General features: G+C 38.8%; 1 protein-coding gene across 1 annotated transcript in view; it reads left to right on the top strand.

Annotated features, from left to right (window-relative positions):
- Positions 1 to 23,077, top strand: part of sart3 (spliceosome associated factor 3, U4/U6 recycling protein) — a 55,755-nt gene that overhangs the window by 4,307 nt on the left and 28,371 nt on the right. Inside the window, exons 2-7 of the mRNA XM_069912973.1 lie at positions 2,165 to 2,291; positions 2,614 to 2,718; positions 5,688 to 5,872; positions 7,518 to 7,623; positions 9,991 to 10,115; positions 14,459 to 14,614. Of these exons, the coding sequence (XP_069769074.1) occupies positions 2,165 to 2,291; positions 2,614 to 2,718; positions 5,688 to 5,872; positions 7,518 to 7,623; positions 9,991 to 10,115; positions 14,459 to 14,614 (804 nt within the window). The remainder of the gene's footprint in view (positions 1 to 2,164; positions 2,292 to 2,613; positions 2,719 to 5,687; positions 5,873 to 7,517; positions 7,624 to 9,990; positions 10,116 to 14,458; positions 14,615 to 23,077) is intronic.

Genomic DNA, 23,077 nt, shown 5'->3' with positions numbered 1-23,077 from the left:
TACAACACTGGTATAGAAAAAGATTAGGCCATATCAAGTGAACATTATTTTCTGTTAATTGGCTGAATCCAGAAAGCAGTCTGGAGGGACTTGGGCAGATGAGTGGTTTGCCATGGATGAGTGAAGCTGAAGTTAAGCTGTATGACTCTAGACCTTTAACGAGACCAGAAACCCTGTGAACTAGAATGCTGGTGATCTTATGAAATTAATCTTTCCGAATGTTGGAGCAAAACTTATTTCTTCTATTATGCAATTTGCTTCAATTAGCCTGCACAAATTTTCCTTGCCACTGGTTTAATACCATGAAAGATATTTAGAAATTGAATATAATATTTTTGGCATATAAACAGAAATGCTCAAAAAGACATGGAGTTTTCTAGTTTGTTTTGGATGCACAAGATTATTATGTAACGAATAATGAATTTAGATGGAGTTGTCCTATTTTTCAGATAAATAGTTCTGAGCTATTAATTAAACATGGGGTGAGATCAGGGTTAAATGAGTTTTGATCAGGCAATTAATTGAGCATTTAAGAATGCGTTTCAAAGGGACCAGCATTAAATAATTAACTTTCTTTTTATGCAATTACAATATTAAAGATTAAGGGAATAATGCTATTCTAAAACACAATTTCTATAATTTTATATTCTGTGAATGGTTCCCCCTTTCCTTTTTTCCTTTGATGGCTTTTTTGAATACTCAGCGTAGGAAAAAAATTTCAGTAAACAAGAGTGTCATCAGAAACCTACTTGGTAAGTATAATGGATAGTGAAGATTAAGAATTCAATTTTTGTAGCTTTCCTGTTTACTACTTTGTCCTTCTGTTATAAATAAATCCTCTCCTTTGTAGAGATCTAAACTGCAAGGAACTTTATATCTGTAATAGACTAACTTCAGTGGGTCAGCACTTGTAACTCGTGCTCTGCTTAAATTACAATACTCTAGGTTTTATAATTTAAGGCTACTATTGTAATAAACTTGCAGGTGGTGCCCACTAACTTTAATAGACAATAGACAATAGGAGCTGGAGTAGGCCCTTCAGCCCGTCGAGCCAGCACCGCCATTTTACAGATCATGGCTGATCACTACTATCACTACCCCTTTCCAGCCTTATCCCCATAACCCTTAACTCCTTTGCCCACTAGAGTCTTATCTAACTCTCTTTTGAACATAATCAGCGAATCTGCCTCTACCACCCTCTGTGGCAGAGCATTCCACAGATTCACACTTCTCTGGGTAAAAAAATGTTTTCTCATCTCCGTCCTAAAGGGCCTATCCTGTATTCTTAAACTATGCCCTCTAGTCCTCGTCTCCCCCATCATTGGGAACAAGTAATCCGACTTCACCCTGTCTGTCCCCCTGATAATTTTGTATACCTCAATCATGTCCCCCCTCATCCTTCTAAACTCCATCGGATACAAGTCCAGTTTTTCTAGCCTTTCAGCATATGTCAACCCTGGAACTAACCTTGTAAATCTGCGCTGCACACCCTCTATAGCTAGTATGTCCTTCCTCAAAATTGGAGACCAGAACTGGACACAATACTCCAGGTGGGGTCTCACCAGGGCCCTGTACAACTGCAGAAGGGCGTCTCTGTTCCTATACTCCAATCCCCTCTTTATGAAAGCCAACATGCCATTTGGCTTCTTCACAGCTTTCTGAACCTGCATGTTAGCCTTCAGTGACCGGTGAACAAGTACACCCAGATCCATTTGCTCCTCCCCACTCCCTAGCTCGTCTCCATTTAAATAATACTCAGCTTTCCTATTATTGCCCCCAAAATGGATAACCTCACATTTGCTCACATTGAACGTCATCTTCCATTCAGCAGCCCACTCCCCCAACCTGTCCAAGTCCCTCTGCATTTTCCTGACATCCTCCTCACACCCCACACCGCCACTTTAGGTCCTGGAGTATCTGGCTTTCTTCTTTGCCACTACCAGGGACCACAGTTCCCCATCCCTTTGACTTGAGTAATGGCAAAAAAAAAAAAGACCTTTCTGCATTTTGTTCTGTTTTGTTAATTGACAGCAATTATTTTGGATTTCATGCAATTTACATGGGCCCTTCCGAAATAAAGTGACAGACATGACCATAAACAAGATACAGTACTATATAGTATCATGGAAAATGTAGCGATTTGTGTCTTTTTTTTTTCTTTTAGCTTTCTATCAGTGCCTTTGACTACAATTGTCACGTTGATTTAATTAAATTGCTACGTCAGGAGGGAGAGTTGGTGAAACTACAATGTGCTCGGCAGAAGATGAGTGAACTTTTTCCACTTACTGAAGGTAAGATTATGATTACAAATATGTCGGAAGATGGGTTTTGTGACACCGTAAAATGGAGCAGATTTTCAAACACCTTTTTAAACCAATGTACTGCCTAAAAGTAGTTTTAGTTTCAGTTAGTGTTTAGAAAGTCTCTTGGAGTCGGTTTAACTGCTTATCAGTTGACCGTGGTCTGTTTTTTGGATTGTGCGTGCATATGAAACTTCTTTATTGATGTTGACATAATGTATTCAAACACCACCTTTGGAATTTTGAATAATTTTCTTTTGGAAGTCTGGGGTATGCCTACTTGGGAATATTAAGCAAATGTGATTGTTTGCAGAGCTTTGGTTGGACTGGTTGAAAGATGAGATCCGAATGGCAGAAGAACCACATGACAGGGAGAAAGTTTATGAACTGTTTGAGAAGGCCATCAAAGATTACATTTGTAAGTTGCTCAGTTTGCTACATTTTACCTTCATCCATGATTCAAGCAAAGAGCAATCACAAGTTCCACTGATCACGGTGGCTCAGCAGTTAGTGCTCCAGGGAGCTGTGTACAATTCTCATCTTGTGTTGTCTGTGTGGAGTTTGCATGTGTACAAGATTCTGCAGTTTCCTCACTCATCCTAAAGATGCACTGCTAAGTTGATCAGTAAATTGATCGTTAACGTAGGTTAGAGGCAAAAGAATCAAAGGGGCCCTAATGGTAAGAAGGAATACATTTCAGGGGTTACAGAGAAATAGGAGGGGAGGAATGAAACTGAATCAGCCCACAACATAATCTTAGGAACTTGGATACAGTAAAAACCCTTGGAATTCGGCATCTACAGGAATTGGTAGATGCCAGATATGCAAATTTTGTGGTTGCTTGAGACTCACTCTTACAATCCTTAACTCATACACCTGAATTCAGAATAAATAGTTTAAAAAAAAATGTGCAAAATGTAAAGTGATTTTGGAGGGGGGGGGGGGGATCAGTTATGTAGTCCTCTACCGGCACCACCTACGGCTCCTAGAACGCTTCCACCAGCGTTGTCTCCGCTCCATCCTCAACATCCATTGGAGCGCTTACACCCCTAACGTCAAAGTACTCGAGATGGCAGAGGTCGACAGCATCGAGTCCACGCTGCTGAAGATCCAGCTGCGCTGGATGGGTCACGTCTCCAGAATGGAGGACCATCGCCTTCCCAAGATCGTGTTATATGGCGAGCTCTCCACTGGCCACCGTGACAGAGGTGCACCAAAGAAAAGGTACAAGGACTGCCTAAAGAAATCTCTTGATGCCTGCCACATTGACCACCGCCAGTGGGCTGATAACGCCTCAAACCGTGCATCTTGGCACCTCACAGTTTGGCGGGCAGCAACCTCCTTTGAAGAAGACCGCAGAGCCCACCTCACTGACAAAAGGCAAAGGAGGAAAAACCCAACACCCAACCCCAACCAACCAATTTTCCCCTGCAACCGCTGCAACCGTGTCTGCCTGTCCCGCATCGGACTTGTCAGCCACAAACGAGCCTGCAGCTGACGTGGACTTTTTACCCCCTCCATAAATCTTCGTCCGCGAAGCCAAGCCAAAGAAGAATTATGTAAAATTCACTTTAATCAGTTAATTCCCAAAACGTACTAAATTTGAATTCGAACCAAGATTGCTGGTGCTGTAACAGTGTTGCTTTGACTTAGAGGTCTCCAAAGTGGTCGATATCGACCCCAAGGTGTCGATGGGACCATCCAAGGGGTTGATAATACCAGGGGAGGTGGGGGAAGGTTGATTTAATATAGCGTCTGTGGCAGTGCCTGCCAAGCTCTTGCGAGAATAGAGCTCGGTGGCCGCTATGTTGTATTTCGCTTTGGCCTATACTGTAGTGATCAGACAAGTGTCAGGTCACTCTTCTGAGTGCTACTGGTACCATCTAATCCATTGCTACCTGTCGCATGGTTGGGTGGGCAGTGACTAAACCAGCTCCACCACCAGGCTTGCCTGGTGCGAAGGGTGGCTAGACACCCAGCAGGATGAAAAACGAGACCTGTCAAAGGGCGGTTGAACCCTCTTGTAGGGTCAACAGTCTTCTAGCAAACACGGTGTGAAGCGCGGAAAGGGCATCCCTTGTGTCGAAGTGTAGTCTGGCCATTCATTGCAACAGAACTTCCCCCAGCCATCTTGGACCTCACCAAGCTGCTGGATCTGGGAGGGGATGTCAAGAGGGTAAGTCTGGACCTGTGCAACCCCCTACTCACCTAAATCCATTCACACACATGCTGTTCGTTTCTAAGGAGTGGGGAATCCTCATATCAAACCCCTCAAACTGACTGAAAGGAACCATCATTATCCTATGCGATGGATAGCCAGAAGAAGACACTGTAGTTGAGAGGGAATGGGAGGATGGAAAAAGGTATGAGGTATGTCCATCGCTGCCCTCTTGCCCCCCCCCCCCCAATCCAGCACCACCATTCTGTAACCCCAATTTTACAGTTAAAGCCTTACTATATACTTAATAATATACTAATAAAGATTTGCTAAACAGGGATATGGAGACACTTTAAAAGAGTCACCTTAACATTGAGCGACATCAACTAGCTCTTCATCCTGAGTGATGCCATTTTATTCAAACATAACTTTTTTCAAACAGCTGTCACAAGCAAAGCACGACCAAGGCCCTCCACTGGCTGAATATTTGCTCCCATCTTCAAAGTTTATTTGCAACTTCAGAGAACATTTACAATTTTAAGCTTTTATTTACATTTTTATTTATTCTTTTTAATTGTTTATTTATTTCCTTGTAGCGGCGGACATCCTCGTGGCGAACCAGCCCCGCTTGTATCGCCACGTGGCGGGGCAGCCATGGGGAAATGGCGTCGTTAGGGGTTTCTCTCTGACTCCAGCATCCCTTCCAGCGCGCGCCCTGGGCAGCGATTATGAAGTCACAATCCACCAGGTGACTGAGCTCATGCTGCCCTTAAAGGGGCGCGCTGAATTTGAATAAAAAGTCGTTAATGACTCTCAAGGTGGTGGCTGGGTTTCTTCCACTGCTCACACCGCCACATTCTCACATTTTTGCCAATTCCTTGAATTCCAGATAACAGGGGTTGTGATGTGTTTATGAGCGTATTGTTCCAGTGTAAAATTAGCAGTGATGAAGTTTTGGAGTCTGTCCCAACAAACTACCCTCTAGTCCATAGGAAGGTTTTACTTCTAATGTGAAATTTCAGAGTCGAAAACAGTTATGTCCTTTGTTTGGGGGTACATTCCACCCATATGTCAGCTAGAAGCCAAGTTTTTTTTGCATGAATGACTTGTAATGGAATGATCCCACTGTTGTGAACAGATAGCATTTGCCAAGACTTTGCTTTAAGAACGTAGATGCTATTTCTTTGTCCGTTTTGATGTATATTATTAACAAATAATTTGAAATACAGGTCCTGAAATATGGTTGGAATATGCACAATACTCCATTGGTGGGATTGGCTTGCAAGGTGGTATCGAACGAGCTCGTGGGATATTTGATCGAGCCTTAACTGCTGTTGGATTACACATGACCAAAGGAGTAGCAATCTGGGAAGCTTTTAGAGAATTTGAAAATGCTATTTTGGGAACTTTACAGGTAAGCAAATAAACTGGAAAAACAAATATAAATGGAAATAGAAGTTTGCACAAGTCTTCTTCCTATCATTCATACTGAAACTTTGACCAGTTGGGCATTTTAAACATAATAAATTGTGGGTGTTTGTCCTTCTGTTTCCATAGTTATGAAATTAATTTTACATTTTTAAATTTAGGCATAGCACAGTACAGGTCATTTCAGCCCACGATCCCATGCTGCCCTAATTACACCCAATTGACTGACAACCCCCAATACGTTTTGAACGATGGAAGGTGTTACAGAATTATGTTATTATTAATCTTTAGTTTATAAATATATTAGTTTTAATAAAGGGGCCTTGTGGGTTAGAAACAGGGAAAAATACACAAAGACACTTGCAGAAGCAGAGTCTGCTATGGCCAATAGTAAAACTGGAGTGATTGTCCATTGAAATATTGAAGTCAATGAATATTTGCTCATGGAGACCATTTGACTGCTTTTTCCAGAGCATTAAGCAGTTTAATTATTGTTATCCATTGAAACCTAAGACAATGGATGTTTGGTCAGAAAGGCATCTGTGTACACAAAGAAAAGCCAGCTCCTTGTTAGCTGTATAGACAAATCAGAGGCATTTGCTTGTAAACCTTTGGAAGAGAGGAACTTCATACAAAACCAGTGGTGATGTCATGTGATTGGGATACTTCTAGAAGCCATCTTTAATATTGAACCATGCTTCATCTGAAGTCAGAGAGATGCAGTAACCTTCAATGAGAAAGGTACTATTGTGCGTTCTCCCTTTGATAGGGAAGGAACACAGAATCAGTAGCTTCGAAGGAAGGGCCACTTCAACTGTCTCTTTGACAAAAGAGGGCAGTTCTGCATGTCCATTTGTAATGGTCACTTCATTTAACCCTTGCCTGGGTTGGTGAAATCATTGTGTGAAACACAAGTTCTGAAACCTCCATGCAAGAGAGGGGAATTTGTGAAAAAGTCATTCGTATGAAGAAATATGTCTCTGAAAGCAAATCTACAAGAATTCGTGAGTTTGAGAACTTTTGAACAGAAGTATTAAAACTGAGTTTCAGCGCAAAAGATTTGTTAGACTGAACTTTAAAATCATCTCTTCAGAATTGTGCCTGAACTGTAATGGCTTGGGATTTGGCATGCGCACACATATGCATATATGTAATGGTTATATGGTTATACATTTGTGCATAGTGGTTTTAAGTTTAGAGTTAAGTAAGATTTTATATTATTAAGAGCAGGGAGAATCATGCTAAAACTTTTGAAAAGACTAGTTAGGCTCCTGCTGGAATGCTGTGCATAATTATCATCACCGCATCACAGGCAAGAATTGATGGTTTTCGAGAAGGTGAAAAGGAGAAATGAATCGTTGCTTAATCGAGGGAATTTTAATCAAAGGAGAGATGATGAGGCTTGTTGTTATTTGAATAACGAGCATTGAGCACAGCTCTCAAGGGTCCATATGTTGCGGATAGCACGCACAGCCTTCTGAAATCTCTGAAATGTCATATAATTTAAAGTAAAATTTTAGGTTGTTTACTGGAATGTTCTGGAATGCTCAATTTAATTCCTCAAATTTAAATCGAGTGAATTGCCAGTTTAATTTTATGATTTTTTAAAAAATCTTTTCCCTCTCTGACAGCCCTTACCTGGCACAATTTTGGCTCCAGAAGAGCAGGAAATGATGAATGTACAACTTAATCGAGTGCATGCACTCTTCAAGAGACAGCTGGCTGTCCCTTTACTTGGTAAAGTGGTTTGCAAATTCAAGTTCATTATTATCTGGTTGTGTATGTACAGCCCAATGAAGCAGTGTCTCTTTAGACCATGATGCATGCAAAAAAATACACTGTACATAATGATCACATAAATAATCAAAATAAATATTTGGGATAATTTTTACAGTTACAGGATACTGTTCATCAGTCTCGCAGCCTGTGGGAAGAAGCTATTCCCCACCTAGGCAGTCCTGGTTTTGATGCTCCTTGATGGTAGTGGGTTGAAGACTGGAAAGAAAGGGCCTTCTATTAATTTTAATTTACTTGTGGACAAATGTGCATCCATGGGGAAAAATATGAACATCAGGTAGAACTTGCTTCTTGTGTTTTGCCTACTATTTGGAACATGTATTTAAATTTCAAAAACTTAAAATAGGAACAGGAGTGGACAACAGGTATGTGCTGCTTGATGTCTGTTTGGGCAACGTCCAACCGCATGTATGTCTGTGGCCCCATAATTATTCAGTTACCGTGAGCAAGTCCGCAGCAATTTAGAAAAAGTGATCGCTAGTTATAGGAAATTGTATACTGTATATCCCCACTGATCTGATTGCCACGCTCTCTCCCCATAGCCCTGTATCAGTCCTAACTAATCCCACTGCCCTGGTCTCTCCCTAAAGCCCTGTATCAGTCCCAACTAATCCCACTGCCCCGCTCTCTCCCCAAAGCCCTGTATCAGACTCAACTAATCCCACTGTCCCACTCTCTCCCCAAAGCCCTGTATCAGTCCCAACTAATCCCACTGCCCTGCTCTCTCCCCATAGCCCTGTATCAGTCCCAACTAATCCCACTGCCCCGCTCTCTCCCCAAAGCCCTGTATCAGTCCCAACTAATCCCACTGCCCCGCTCTCTCCCCAAAGCCCTGTATCAGTCCCAACTAATCCCACTGCCCCGTTCTCTCCCCAAAGCCCTGTATCAGTCCCAACTAATCCCACTGCCCCGCTCTCTCCCCAAAGCCCTGTATCAGTCCCAACTAATCCCACTGCCTTGTATCAGCCACAACTAATCCAGCTGCCTTGCTCTCTCCCCAAAGCCCCATGTCGGTTCCCACACTAATCCCACTTCCCTGCTCTCTCCCCACAACCCCGTGTTGGTCCCCACACTGATCCCTACTTACAAATAAAAATTTTACAGGTACACTGTAGTATCCCATATAGTTTTGCTAAGTAAATAATATGGTGTTCACCCGACATCCACATTGCATAATGCCCAATTTCACAGAATATATCGTGATGTTAAGCGGTGCATACCTGTATTTGACACTCCTGAATTTGCTCCTCCACTCCATATGATTGTGGCTAATCATGAATCTCAATATGATATTCCTACTCGGTTTCATAAATCAATTTCTTCAGCATCTAGAAATGTGTTCATTCACTTATTAAACATATTTAGCAGTTTGGCCTCTATAGCCATCTGAACATTTCTTCTTATTAAATCTTTTGTCCTATAGCCTGGGGCTCTGACCCCTTGTTCTAAATTCCTCATCCAAGGGAAGCATCATCTAGTGAGCTTCTGTTGCATTTCCTCAATGGCAAGTAACTGTTTTCTTCAGGAAAGAGATGAAAAAAAACTGTACCCAATGTTCTATGTATGGTTTCCTAGCAAAGTGGATAACATCCATGTAAAACTACTTTTGTGTGCTTACTTAAAGTATCGATCTACGTCCCCTTGAAGCTTCTTTGCATCCTTCTGTCAATTCACAATCTCATCCAGTAGTGTCATACAGTGGAGTAAATTAGACCATAATGTGCATTTTGCTTTTTCTTAATGATTTGGATTTGCTTAAAATAAAGCTCTTCCGCTGTTTCGTCTATATATTTCCTGCAAATGAATTCCATGTCAACAGCCCAAGTACTGCAAGTTCATCCAGTAAAGGGCAGCCCTAACCAGTTGTATTTTTGTTTCTTTTTGCCATAATAAACCATTCTATTTACACCCCTGTAAAGAACTATGATGATGTTTTTAGGTGTAATGCTGAATGACTGGGTCCTGTATTGTTTATGGATAGTTGCAAGAGGTTTAGGAAAAGGGATATTGGCTATTTTAAATGAATGCATTTTTTTTTGTAAGTAAATCATGGAGGTTGGGCAGCACCAGGAGGCCATTCAGTCTGTTGTATTGATGGTGGCTCTTTTTGGGGGAAAAATTGTCCTTGGATTCACCACACTTCTTATTAAGTAATAAAAAAAAATTAAGTGCCTTAGAATATTATTTGTAGAGTTTAAGCACTACTTTTGCAAACAGAGCTTTTAGTGTAATGGGATTCTATCCAAAGTCTAATATTAGCTGTGTTTGTTTCACCCTTTTGCTTCTGGCTTTGTCTTCTTTGTATAGACATGGAATCCACATTTGCTGAATACGAAGAATGGGCTGATGAGGTGCCCAGTGAAACACTGGTACAATCGTACAAGAAGGCCTTGCAGCAAATGGAAAAGCGCAAACCATTTGAAGAAGCTCTGGTATGGAATAAATGTTTTTGTTTTCAGGTATTCTAATGCAGAAGTGTGTTTCAACTGGGTCTATTCAGAAATGTACTCTGTTTTAATACTTAATTGGTAGAATTTGATACTAAATAATTGCTTTTAGAGTGCATTTTTGAATAGACTCAGTTGAGATTACACTTTTGTAAATCAATATTCAAAACAGTAGATATAATAGAAAAAATTTCCTTCCAATAATTCTGTAAAGAGGGACAGGACCAAAACATATGTGTAAGGGAAGCTATTTCCAATTGACATTTATCACATAGGATCGATATGAGAATAAAAGCGATGGAGTTTATCTTTAGACATATGAGCTCTATGAACAACTTTAAACTGTATTAGTGAATGTTTTGCACATAGAGAAGAAGAGTTTACCAGTCGCAGAATTTTATTCCAATTTTCATTGGAAATATGAAGATTGAGTTCTCTTTCCCAATCATTTTTAAACTAAAAATTACTGCAATTTTTGGATTACCTATGATAGATTTGACTTATTTATCTCTTCCTGCGGATCGTATGATTGCTTTTCTTATACTAATGGCTAGAAGATCTATACTATTGAATTGGAAAGAGGTTAATCCTCCCACTGTTTTCCAATGGTTTACCCAAACTATACTATGTTTAAATTTAGAGAAAATTAGAAACTCTGTCTATGAATCCCCTTCTAAGTTTGAGTTAACCTGGCGACCATTTATTCAATATTTTCATTTGTGGTAAGTTGATCTGGCTCTGTTTTCTTTCTATGATTATGTATGATAATTGGGCTGTAAGATGAGATCGGAGTGATCGGCGTGGTTTAGCTAGATCTGTAGGTTTTTTTTTGTTTTTTTTTTAAGTTTTTTTAATTCAGATTTGTTTTTTCTTCTTTTTTGGGGTTTTTTTTTCTCTTTTTTCATATATTGTTATTAATTATATCTTTTTTTAGAGATAGTTCACACCCTAAACTGATCTAAAATTTTTTTTATGATATATTTTTATTCTGTAATATTATTGTTTAATATCTCTGTATTAATTCATTACTTACTATGTATTTTTTATATCTCTTTGAACTGTATGTGTTTATAAATTATAATAATAATAAAAAGATTGAAAAAGAAAGAGATTACACTTTTGTATCAGCCAGTCAATTAAATAATTAAAGTTTCAGCTCGGGGTTCTAATGAATTTCTGACCCATTTAACAGTTCTTGCCACAGATGCTGCCTGACTGGCTGAGTTCTTCCAGCACTACTACAGCACAGAAGCAAGCCCTTTGGTGCTTCTAGTCTGTGTCAAACTATTTTTCTGTCTAGTCCCACTGACCTGCACCTAGACCATGTCCTTCCATGCCCCTCCCATCCATGTACCTGTCCAAATTTGTCTTAAATGTCAAAATTGAGCCAGCATTTACCATTTCAGCTGGCAGCTCATTCCAGACTCACCACTCTCTGCATGGTTCCCCTAATATTCCCTTTAAACTTTTCCCCTTTCACTCTTAACCCATGTCCTCAAGTTATTTTAATCTTGCCTAACCTCAGTAGAATAAGCCTGATCGCATTTACTCTTATCAAAACTCATCATAATTTTGTATATCTATCAAATTTTGAATTTTCTCAGTGCCTGAAAATAGGGAGATAAGAACGATGCAGTTTCCTTAATAATATTCTTCCAAACTTTTCTTGGTTTGGGAACCATTCTTTCAGGTAGGGTAATTGTGGTTGAGAGAGGCAGATCAAGGAAGTTTTGATCGGTAAGCCTAATATTGTTAGAATTTCTAATAAGGATCTTATGAATGAACACATTTTAGCCTGATCAGGGAGTCTGGCATAAATTTGTAACTTTCATACTTGAATGATTTTTTTTTTAATGAAGAACTATCAAGTATTTGGCAGAGGTATGCTTATCAATGTAGGCTGTACAAACTTCCAGAAGGCATTTGATAAATTCCCTTCCAAGAAAGGAATGATGGAAATGCCATAAAAGTAGTCAGGATGAACTAATAGTTCCCTGGAAGGTCTTGGGATGAGCTGCGACTGGTGACATTATTAATAACCTGCTGAGATGAAGCAATGAAAAGTTATCTAATATTTACATAAAGATAGGTTGCATTTTAAGTGATTTATTTGGATGCATTGAATTCTCCAAAAAGAATGACTGATTTATCAGGAGATAAGTATTCTGTCTCCTTTTCTTGTGTTCTAAGGAATGATTTAGTTCACTTTTTAAATATGTGAATATTAGATACTGAATAATGTAAATTAGTGTGTGCTTGTTTTTCTCAAGCAGAAAGTTTTTGATTGTAGCCTGTCAAGTGTTATTTCACTTGAAGTACTCTGCATTAGGGAATGATGACAAACTATCGAAACAGGTAGATTAGTCAGTAATAGTTGCAAGATTAAGTTACCTCCCTGATCTTTTGATTCAGGAGTTGGGATAAAATTACCTGGTTTGTGTATTTGTGCATTTCTGGGAAGGATTTAAAAAGACAACTGAACTTGATTTCTTATTTCCATTGCACTCATTTGATTTCCTGTTCTAATCCAGGTCAATGGGATTAGACAGAAAAACTGATTTTCTGAAGGATTCTGTAGTGGGCCAGGTCAATCCCGCACACGACGGGCCGAGTCGTCATCGTGAACAGCCAGTGCGGCAGGGCACAGGGGCTTCTCCTCCCTCCCCCCCCCCACCCCCCCAACTGCGCAGAAGTTCCAGGGTGCAGGAACGCATTGCCAGGGGAACGGCCAGGCCTCACAGCAGCATTATGACATCACCATCGTGAGCCTGTCGCCTCCCCTAAAAAGGAACGCCTGTGGTTTGAATAAACGGCAGGTACTGGTTTACTTGCTTGGGCAGCATTTATTTCAGCAACTCTGCCTTTAGCAGTGCTACAGTGATGGCCCTGAACTGATTCTAATGTTTTTAGACCCCACAACAAGATGAATCCTGCCAACTCGTCCACGGCCCAAGCAGCTGCCACCAAAGGATCTCCTGTGGCTTACGCTATAAGAGTCCACTTGCCAGATTGTATCCGTGGAAAGAGAAACTGAATTAACCTTTGAGATTGATGGTCCTGAACTGGGAAAGAGAGTTGCTATTAAATTGCAGAGAGGGATGGATGGATTGGGCAGGTAATATCGCTGAAGGAATAAAGACAGGGTTGCCATGGTGATAACCTGTCAATGAAACATCCTGAGAGAACGAGACATAATCAGGAGAGCATGCAGGACAGAGAGGAAATGATAAAAAGAAATATGTAAAAGCTGTGACATGTTGAGCTGTAGGGCATAACCGGGCGATCTAGTAGAGAGAGAAAAAGAGAAAAACATGAATATCAATACAGCAGAATTGGATATTTATCATATTAATAGTGAAATGCGAGTTGCCTGAAATTGTTAAATATAATACAGAATTAAAGACTCCATGGTACTGAGACAGAGGATGAGGTGCTGTTCCTCAAGGTGGTGCAAGATCTCTTTATAACTGCACTGGAGGGAACCGAAGGGTCAGACTAGAAATGTCATGCAGAATAAGTAGCACACAGCTGGAGGTTCAGTATTGCCCCGCAATCTGAACAGAGGTTTGCAAAGCAGTCACTCAGTCTTTATTTGTCATCTTGGATATAGAGGAGATCACAATGTGCCAAATTCAATATACTGGTTTGAAAGAGGAGAAAATAAATTTAACATAGAATTTTACAGCAACGTCGGCTCTTTGGCCCACAGGATTGTGACGACCAACTGCCTAGAATTTCCCTCCTGCATAACCCTCAATTTTTCTCAGTTCCATGTATCTATCTAAAAAGATTCTCTTAAAAGATTCTATGGTATCTGCCTCCTCCACCGTTGCTGGCTGCACATTCTATGCACCTACCAATCTCTGTGTGGAAATACTTGCGTCTCGCTCCCCCCTCTCCTGTACTTATTACCAAGCACATTAAAACTATGACCCCTTGTGCTAGTCATTTCAGCCCTGGGAGAAAGCTTCTGGCCATCCTCATGACAATCCCTTTCATCATCTTGTACACCTTTATTAGAATACCGCTCATCTTCTGTAATTCAAAGGAGAAAAGACCAAGTTCACTTGACCTATCTTCATGAGGCATGCTCTTCAATCCAGGCAGCATCCTTGTAAATCTCCACTGCACCCTCTCCATAGCTTCCACATCCTGCAGTGAGGTGAGCAGAAATGAACATACTATTCCAAGTGGGGCCTAACTAAGGTCTTGCGTAGATGCAACATTACCTCATGGCACTTTAACTCAATTGGTGCTTTAGGTGAAAGAGGTAAAAGGAAATTAGCACAATATATACCCTAACTTTTCTTTTGCTTATTCTATTACAGTTGGTAGCAGACCCTCCAAAACTGGCAGAGTATCAAGCTTACATTGATTTTGAGATGAAGGAGGGAGACCCGGCAAGGATTCAGATTACCTTTGAAAGGGCACTATCTGAGAACTGTTTAGTGCCAGATCTTTGGGCACGCTTCACTCTATATTTGGTAAGGAAAAGATGATGGGTTAATTGTCTGGGGACAATTCTATTCACCTTAACTGGTAAAATAATCATGCAGCAAGAAATTGGTAAAATTCCTGAGATGAGCCTTGGATCATGTAGTCATTAGCCATGCATAACCTTGGATTGCCTATATTCAGATCTGTAATATAACTGAAGGCCACCACCATCCAGTCCCCCATCCCCAGTCAGCTACTTTCACGTATGTACTGTTTAAACCATTATTCATGTTTTTTTTAAACCTTTTTACTGCATTATCCCAGCAGTTTTCTGGTTGATTTCTCATTCTAAACTTGATGTTTATCAAAATTCTGCTACCTGAACCTTACTTACTGACCATCATAAAATTTTCATTCTTGTTTTCCATGGCATGAACTCCTTGTCTTTTTCACCCATAAATTAGTCTATGTTCCTCCCTCTTAGTTATTCTTGAATATAATTGTTTCTCTGTTGGCAGCTGTGTCTACTGTTGCCATGCCCCTAATCTCCAGAATTCCCTCCTAAGCCTCTCTGATCTTAATTTTTCTTTCCAGTATTAAGACAGTCATTAAAACCAATCTGTTTGGGTTACAGGTAAATTCACCAAAATCAATTCACTGATGGAAAATTCACCAACTATCAAATTCACTGACGGAAATGTCGCCGACTTTCAAATTCACCCACGAATGAATGAAAAAAAGTAGCTCATAATATATTCTTTTAATTTTTAATGAATTTTGAAGTGCCCTTTAATAAAACTTTTAATTAGGTGTTAATTGGTAATTCCTGTAGAGATTGTCTAACGAGCTCCCCTTAGGTTGTTGCTCCCGCAGCTGCCTGTGCTAGTTCTTTCCCACCATCACAATGGGGTGGTTCACCTCTCCTGCTCCCCTCCTCGTGGAGATGCACGGCTGGACACCAGTTTCGGGCTGAATTTGTGCCACAGTTCTAGTCTCTAACCACTTGACTCCTTCTGCATTCGGGGGTTGGTGAGAGGGTGCATTAGTTTCATTGGTGAATTCAATAGTCGGTTATTTTTATGTTGGTGAATTTACCACATATCATCTGTTTGACCAATGTTTTGCCATCTACTCAAATATTCTTTGATGACTTTTTCTTGAACTAATTGTGTGTGTGTGTGTGTGTGTGTCTGTGTCTGTGTCTGTGTCTGTGTGTGTGTGTCTGTGTGTGTGTGTCTGTGTGTGTGTGTCTGTGTGTGTGTGTCTGTGTGTGTGTGTCTGTGTGTGTGTGTCTGTGTGTGTGTGTCTGTGTGTGTGTGTCTGTGTGTGTGTGTCTGTGTGTGTGTGTGTCTGTGTGTGTGGTTATTTGTTTCTGCATTCAAAAATTAGATGGACTGCACCATGTCTTCCAGTTCCAAGATTATCTTATGACTTTCTGAATTGTACAATTACGCTATACTTTTTTCTCGAATTAACCCAAGGAATATGCACTCAATAGTATAATATGGTTTAACATGCAAAAGCATCAAAGCAATTGGCAGTTGGAGGGTGAGTCAGTTGACATGTGAGAGATGTGAGAAGACACCTCCCCCGGCAGAACTATTAAAAACCCAACTTTTCAGAACATATTGGATATACAGTTGATACATTTTAGAAGGCAACTATGAGGAAAACAAAGGCATAAGCAGTAAAAAAAACCTCCTAAACAGCGTTCAAGTACAGAAGAACTTGGGCTTTTCTTTGAAATGGAGCATGAAGAGTCAATTCCTGCTCACCCAAGACCGCAACAGTAGTCCCTGGGTAAGATGCACTTGACTCCAGTGCCAACTCCACACAGCGTCGCCAAAGATAGCGCCAGAGCCCAAAGACGTCCTCCTCCAGACTGAGGAGCAACCGTGCATGCGTGTTACATCAAATTCGGTCCGAGCTGCAGGGGGACCTGACTTCTCTCGGCCCAGTGATGCTGGGCTGACGGGAGGGAGGATCCGAACCTGTAGTCAGGCTGAGATGCCATCAATATCGACGGAGGAGGAAGAAGGAGACATTGGAAGGGGACTGGAGGAAGAAGATATTTATCCAGGTACGGAGGAGGAAGAAACTGTAATATATAAAGGTAGGCCATACCTAAACATGTATCAATGAAAGAGGAGTCACGTGATGGAGTAGTGGCCGGACGGTGAACTCCAGCCCTCTCCAGAAAAGTCGGGAAAAACAAGAGAAAACACAAAGGCACAGAAATAAAAGTTACAGAAAAGTGAGTATAAAGGTGGAAAGAAGATGGCGACAAAAAAAGAAAAATCGAAAGCAACGGTAAGAAGAGAGGAAGAGAAGACAAAGGAGGAAAAAGGTGAAGGCCTTACCTGTCCGAAGAGGCCCGCTGCGGAGAGAGAAACCCACTCCCTCAGGTCGGTAAATAATGGACTACAAAAATGGCTCGCAGAGCCGAGTAAAAGTGTGCTTTTACATTCGCGATGCGAATGAAAAAAAACACACCGACGGGAGGGGGGACCAGCTGGGGAGTCGATCTCCACAGCCGGCAACGACAGCTGCAGAACACCTGCAGCAAGAAGAGACCACAGAAGACAATGGAAACAAGAAAGAAGAGAAGGAAAGGGCACCAAAGAAACAACAGATGGTCAACCCAGAGGAAGAAGAAGAGGAAGAGGAAGAGTACAGGGAAATAGAAGAAGAAAAGAAAGGCAAGGTAAAGGATATACTTGCTCTTATTAAAGGATACATGGAGTCATTTAAAGAATGGCAAACACAGGAATTTAAGGATTTAAGAAAAAGAATAAACAACACAGAAGAGAAAATAAATAAAATGGAGATGACCTTAACAGAAATGGGAAAAAAAATGGACAAGATGGAAGAGCGGGCAGTAGCAGCAGAAATGGAGGTAGAAGACTTAAAAAAGAAATTGGAGAAATCTAATAAAAAAACTAAAGAGACACAAGAACTACTAGCTCAAAAAATAGATACAATGGAAAACCATAACAGAAGAAATAACATAAAGATAGTGGGCCTTAAGGAAGATGAAGAAGGCAAGAATATGAGGGAGTTTATAAAAGAGTGGATCCCTAAGACCCTAGGATGTCCAGAACTACAGCAAGAATTGGAAATAGAAAGGGCACATAGAGTATTGGCCTCTAAACCACAACCACAACAAAAACCAAGATCTATTGTAGTAAAATTCCTAAGATATACTACAAGAGAAAAGGTACTGGAGAAGACAATGGAAAAAGTAAGAGAGGGCAACAAACCACTGGAGTATAAAGGGCAAAAAATCTTCATTTATCCAGATATAAGTTTTGAACTCCTAAAGAAGAGAAAAGAGTTCAATACAGCAAAGGCGATTTTATGGAAGAAAGGGTATAAATTTATACTAAAGCATCCAGCGGTATTGAAAATATTTATTCCAGGACAACAAAACAGACTATTCTCGGATCCAGAAGAAGCACGAAAATTTGCAGAACAATTACAAAAATAGACTGAGGGAGGAAGACAGGTAATGAGAGTTAAAATGATCACGATTGATATGTATGTGGGTAAAGACAAAAATAGACTGAGGGATGAAGACGGGTAATGAGAGTAAAAATGATCACGATTGATATGTATGCGGGTAAAGAGGTATAAGAGTGAATAGAGACAATGAGCATACATGAATGTATCTGTACTTAGAGGAAAATATAGATAGTATAGACAAGAATTAATAAGGGAAGGTAATGGAATAGAGAGAATAAGGAGGGAATTAAAAGAGTGACCTTTGTGACATATGAAAAGTGAAATCTTTTCTGGGGGAGGCGGGGTGGGGGGAAATAGCGGTCACTGCAAAATCAGTTGACGCTTGCGAGTGGATTCGCAAATCCAAATGGAGAGGGGAGATGTGGTTGTCCGACAAGGGATAAAGGACAACTCAGGAGGTGAAGGGGAGATTGGGGATAAATAAGGTAGAAATAGGAGAATAAGGAAAATGTTGGATGTTGTAGGAATGTTGTCTTATAAAGAGTTGAAAATAAGAAAACAGAAATGGAAAAGGAGGAAAGGTAATGATGGAAAAACGGAAAGAGAAGATAAACAAAATATAAAAGGGCTACGCTGAACTATATGTCTTTAAATATTAATGGAATACATAACCAAATTAAAAGGAAGAAACTACCAAATTTAAATGAATAAATGTATTCCATTAGAAAAAATAACATATTGGTTAAGAAATAATATTGAAATATTCGAACAAGTATAGGAGCCTTACATTAAATACAATAGCGAAAACCTACCGGGGACAAACATTACCTAAGTTGATGGAAGGAGAAGGAAAGAAAAGAATGGACTCAGTAGAATTTCTGGTGTAATTTTGTTGAATGACAACATTGTCTGACTGGCTAATGCAACCTAGATTGTATACCTAAAATGGATGAGAGGGGGGGGTGGGGGGGTGGTTTGGGAGGAAAGGGGGGGGGAAGAAAAAGTCACTGTATATGTGTGAAAAAGAAATAGTGTATATCATGGCTAATGTGATTTATGGTGTGAAAAATAAAAAAAATTTAAAAAAAAAACATGTATCAATGAAATCTAAATCTGATCCTTATCATTCAAAACCAGTAAGTCAAATTGATATATCAAAACAGATGGAAAATTTGGCAAGTCAGGTAGGTCAAGGTTTTTCATCTATGAAAGAACAACTTACTGATATGAAGGGAGAGATATCATCTATTAAGATGGATGTGTCAAAATGTGTGAAGCTGATAGATGAAATGGAAGATAAATTTAAGAAGAGTAAAGAAGATTTTCAGGACTCCAAGGATGATGTTGAGCAATATAAAGAAAAGATTGGTCAGATGGGGGATTCATTTACTGGATGGGAAATTCAGAGGTATGATTTATTGAAGAAAATTGACACTGGAGAATCAAAATCGAAGGAACGATGTTAAGGTTGTTGGTCTTCTGGAAGATTTTGAGGGTCTGGACCAGGTTCAATTTTTCCAGAAGTGGATCCCTGAAGTTCTGGGATAATAATATCTCCCGAATGGTTTGGAATTTGATAGAACTCATAGAGTAATAAGAAGGAAACTCCTCCCAGGTCAAGCTCCATCCTCTATCCTGATTGGATGTTTACGTTATTAAGATAGAGAATTAATTTTAAGAGTTGCAGTTCAAAATGCGAGAAGTAATCAAGGCCGCACACACGCCCCGCCCCCCCACCCCCGGTAGTTAAGAATAATAGGGTTTTCTTTTATGCTGATTTGAGTTAAGTGGTTATTAAACGTCGTAAAGAGCTTAATTCTGCAAAAGCTGTTTTGTGGAAGAAAGGATATAAATTTGCTTTCCAATATCCTGCTGTCCTTAAAGTTTTTTATGGAGACTTTCAATCTCAGTTCTCTAGTGATGATACTGAAGCCCTTACATTTGGTAATTCTTTACCTGATAATAAACAGATAAAAAGCCAGGAAAGCTTTTTTTTTCAACAGCCTGCATTAGCTCAGAAGGAGAAGAAGAATGAAATGTAAAAGAAGAAATCTCAACAGTTGGTTGAAATTGGCATCGATGATGACCAAGGCAATAGAGACTTGGAAGAAGCATATCATACTTGAAATCATTTGTTGATTACTGTTTTGTTCTGTTTGGGGTAGGGAGAGGTGGTTTGGCTACTGCTCCTTCTGAAGTCATTGGCCACTTGTGTGGGAGTGACCAATGCCACAAATTGAGGGAGGTAAAACTGTAGTACAGTATTTTTTTCTTTTAGGTTTTTTTTTTGAGTATGGGTTTTTTCTTTTTGAGGAGATTTCTTAATTTCTTTTGTGTGGTTGCCATGGAGAGGGGTTCCATCATGTGTGGTAAGGTGGGTTTTGAAATGAATTGGAATGATGGCTAATTTAAATTTTGCTATTTTTAATGTTAATGGGCTTAATAATCAGATTAAGAGAAAAAGTATTGGGCTATATTAAAAAGTTAAAGGTTGATTTTGCTTTTTTTTGCAAGAAACATTTGACTGAGAAGGAACATCAAAAATTGAAAAGCGACTGTCTTCGTTTAATTCGATAGCAAGAGGTGTAGCTATTTTGATTAATAAAATGTTATCTTTTAAATTGGAATCAGTTATTGAGTCAGTTGGCAGACTTTTAGTTGTTAATTGTAAAATGTTTTCTGAATCTTGGACTTCAATGAATATTCTAATATTGAAGACAAAAAATTTATGTTGGATTCTTAATTTAAATCAAGCATATGAAAAAAATTATGATTAGAGATGATTTTAATTGTTGTTTGGACCCATTATTAGATAAATCTCCAATAGCTATAGTTAGGACTAAAATAGCTAAACAGTTGATAACATTAATGAAAGATATGAATGGAGGAGAATAAATCCTAAAGAGAAAGACTTCTTGTTTTACTCATTTTGACATGATTCTTATTCGAGAATAGATTTATTTTTGGTATCAGCATAATTGCAAGGTCGTGTATTGAAGGTTGATTTTGTCTAATCATTCTTTGTTATTTATACAGATTCAGAGAGAATTGATAATACATATTGATGGAGATTTAATTTGTTGTTGAAAAATGTCGAATTTTATAAGAGATCAGATACAATTAGTTTTGAAAATAAATATGGACTTGGTTAACAGTAAATTTATTTTATGGGATGCTTTAAAAGCATATTTGAGGGAACAAATTATTAGTTTTACAATAAAATGAAGAAACAACAAGTAATAAATTAGAGAAGGAGATAGAGGTTTTAGGAAAAGATTTACAGCAGAATTCAATGGAGTTTAAGAAAATATGTTTGACTAATATGAAATTAAGATATAATTCATTACAAACATATAAGTTTGAGAAGCTATTACAGAGAACTAGGCAAAGATATTATGAATTACGGGAAAGAGCTCATAAGGTTTTATCTTGGCAGTTAAAAATGGAACAAGTTTGAAGAACAATAAATGCTGTCAGGAATGTTTCATTGATTACATATAAAACTCAGGAGCTTAATGTGTTTAGAGAATTTTATGAACAATTGTATACATCTGAAGTAGAGGAAGATGAGATTAAAATTGAATTTTTAAAAATCTGATCTGGATTTGCCTTTTTTGAGTTGTATGAAGGCTAAAGATTTGGATGCTCCCTTTACTCCTAAATAAATATTTTTTTAATATATTTTATTTTTTCACACTATGAACCATATTAACCAAAATACACACAAACATTTCCCTCTTGAAAAGACACAGTGTCATTTTCTCCCCTTTGCCCCCCTCCCTTCCCTCCCTCCTTCCCACCCACCTCCCTACCCACTAAACAATCAACATATACAATAAACCCATTAAACACTGTCATCACACAATGAAAATAAACAAGAAAATTGTGTCATCTACTTTTACACACTGGGTCAGTTTATTTCGTCGTCTTCTCATTCTATCATTTTAGGGGGTGGAAGTCCACAGTAGGCCCTCTCTGTTGTGTTCCATGTACGGTTCCCAAATTTGTTCAAGTAATGTGACTTTATTTTTAAAATTGTATGTTATTTTTTCCAATGGAATACATTTATTCATTTCTATGTACCATTGCTGTACTCTCAAGCTCTCTTTTGATTTCCAAGTTGACATTATACATTTTTTTGCTACTGCTAAGGCTATCATAATAAATCTTTTTTGCACTTCATCCAGTTTGAGGCCTAATTCTTTACTTATATTACAAAGAAGAAAGATCTCTGGACTTTTTGTGATTTTATTTAATACCTGATTTAGATCTTCCCAAAACTTTTTCACTTTCTCACATGCTCAAATTGCATGTATAAAAGTTATAGGTACTCAAGGTAAGGTTTCAGGTAAAACTCCTTTGTATCAAAATAAGCTCTTCCCCTTTACACTTAATAATCAGCTTTTGAAGTTATGGGATCAAAAGGGTATTAAATTGGTGCAAGATTGTTATGAAGCAGGATATTTTATTTCTTTTCAGAGAATAGAGAAATATGATACATCTTCAAATACTTTTTCTCTTATCAAATTAAAGTTTTATTGTTGGGTAATTTTGGACATACTTTATGGTTACCAAGGCAGTCTAAGTTTGAAATTTTACTTATTGAGGGTGCTAAAGAAGGGATTTATAACTGCTTTATTATAGAATAAAATGCCTAAATTGTATTTATATAAATCTTGATTGAAATGCGAGAAAGATTTAGGAATACTTACTTCTTGGGATGATTGGATGAGTTTATGTAGGGATAGTATGACTAAAATTATAAATGTAAGGTATCGATTAGTTCATTATAATTTTATTCATCAATTATATTTAACTCCAAAAATAAAATTTAAAAAAAATTATATTTAACTCCAGAAAAATTAAGGAGATACAATTTAATTTCTTCAGACTTGTGTTTTAGATGTCACAAGGAAGTAGATTCTTTTTTACATTCTGTCTGGCTATGTGAAACAGTTAAAACCTTTTTGGAATAGACTTAAAGAATTTTTAGAAGCTATTTTGAAAGTGAAACTTTCACGAGATCCTTTAGGATTTTTGTTGAGTAA

This window comes from Narcine bancroftii, unplaced genomic scaffold (assembly GCF_036971445.1).
Source record: "Narcine bancroftii isolate sNarBan1 unplaced genomic scaffold, sNarBan1.hap1 Scaffold_281, whole genome shotgun sequence".
Lineage (NCBI taxonomy): Eukaryota > Metazoa > Chordata > Chondrichthyes > Torpediniformes > Narcinidae > Narcine > Narcine bancroftii.
Note: the sequence above shows the minus strand (reverse complement) of the source record. Positions and strands in the feature narration are given on the sequence as shown.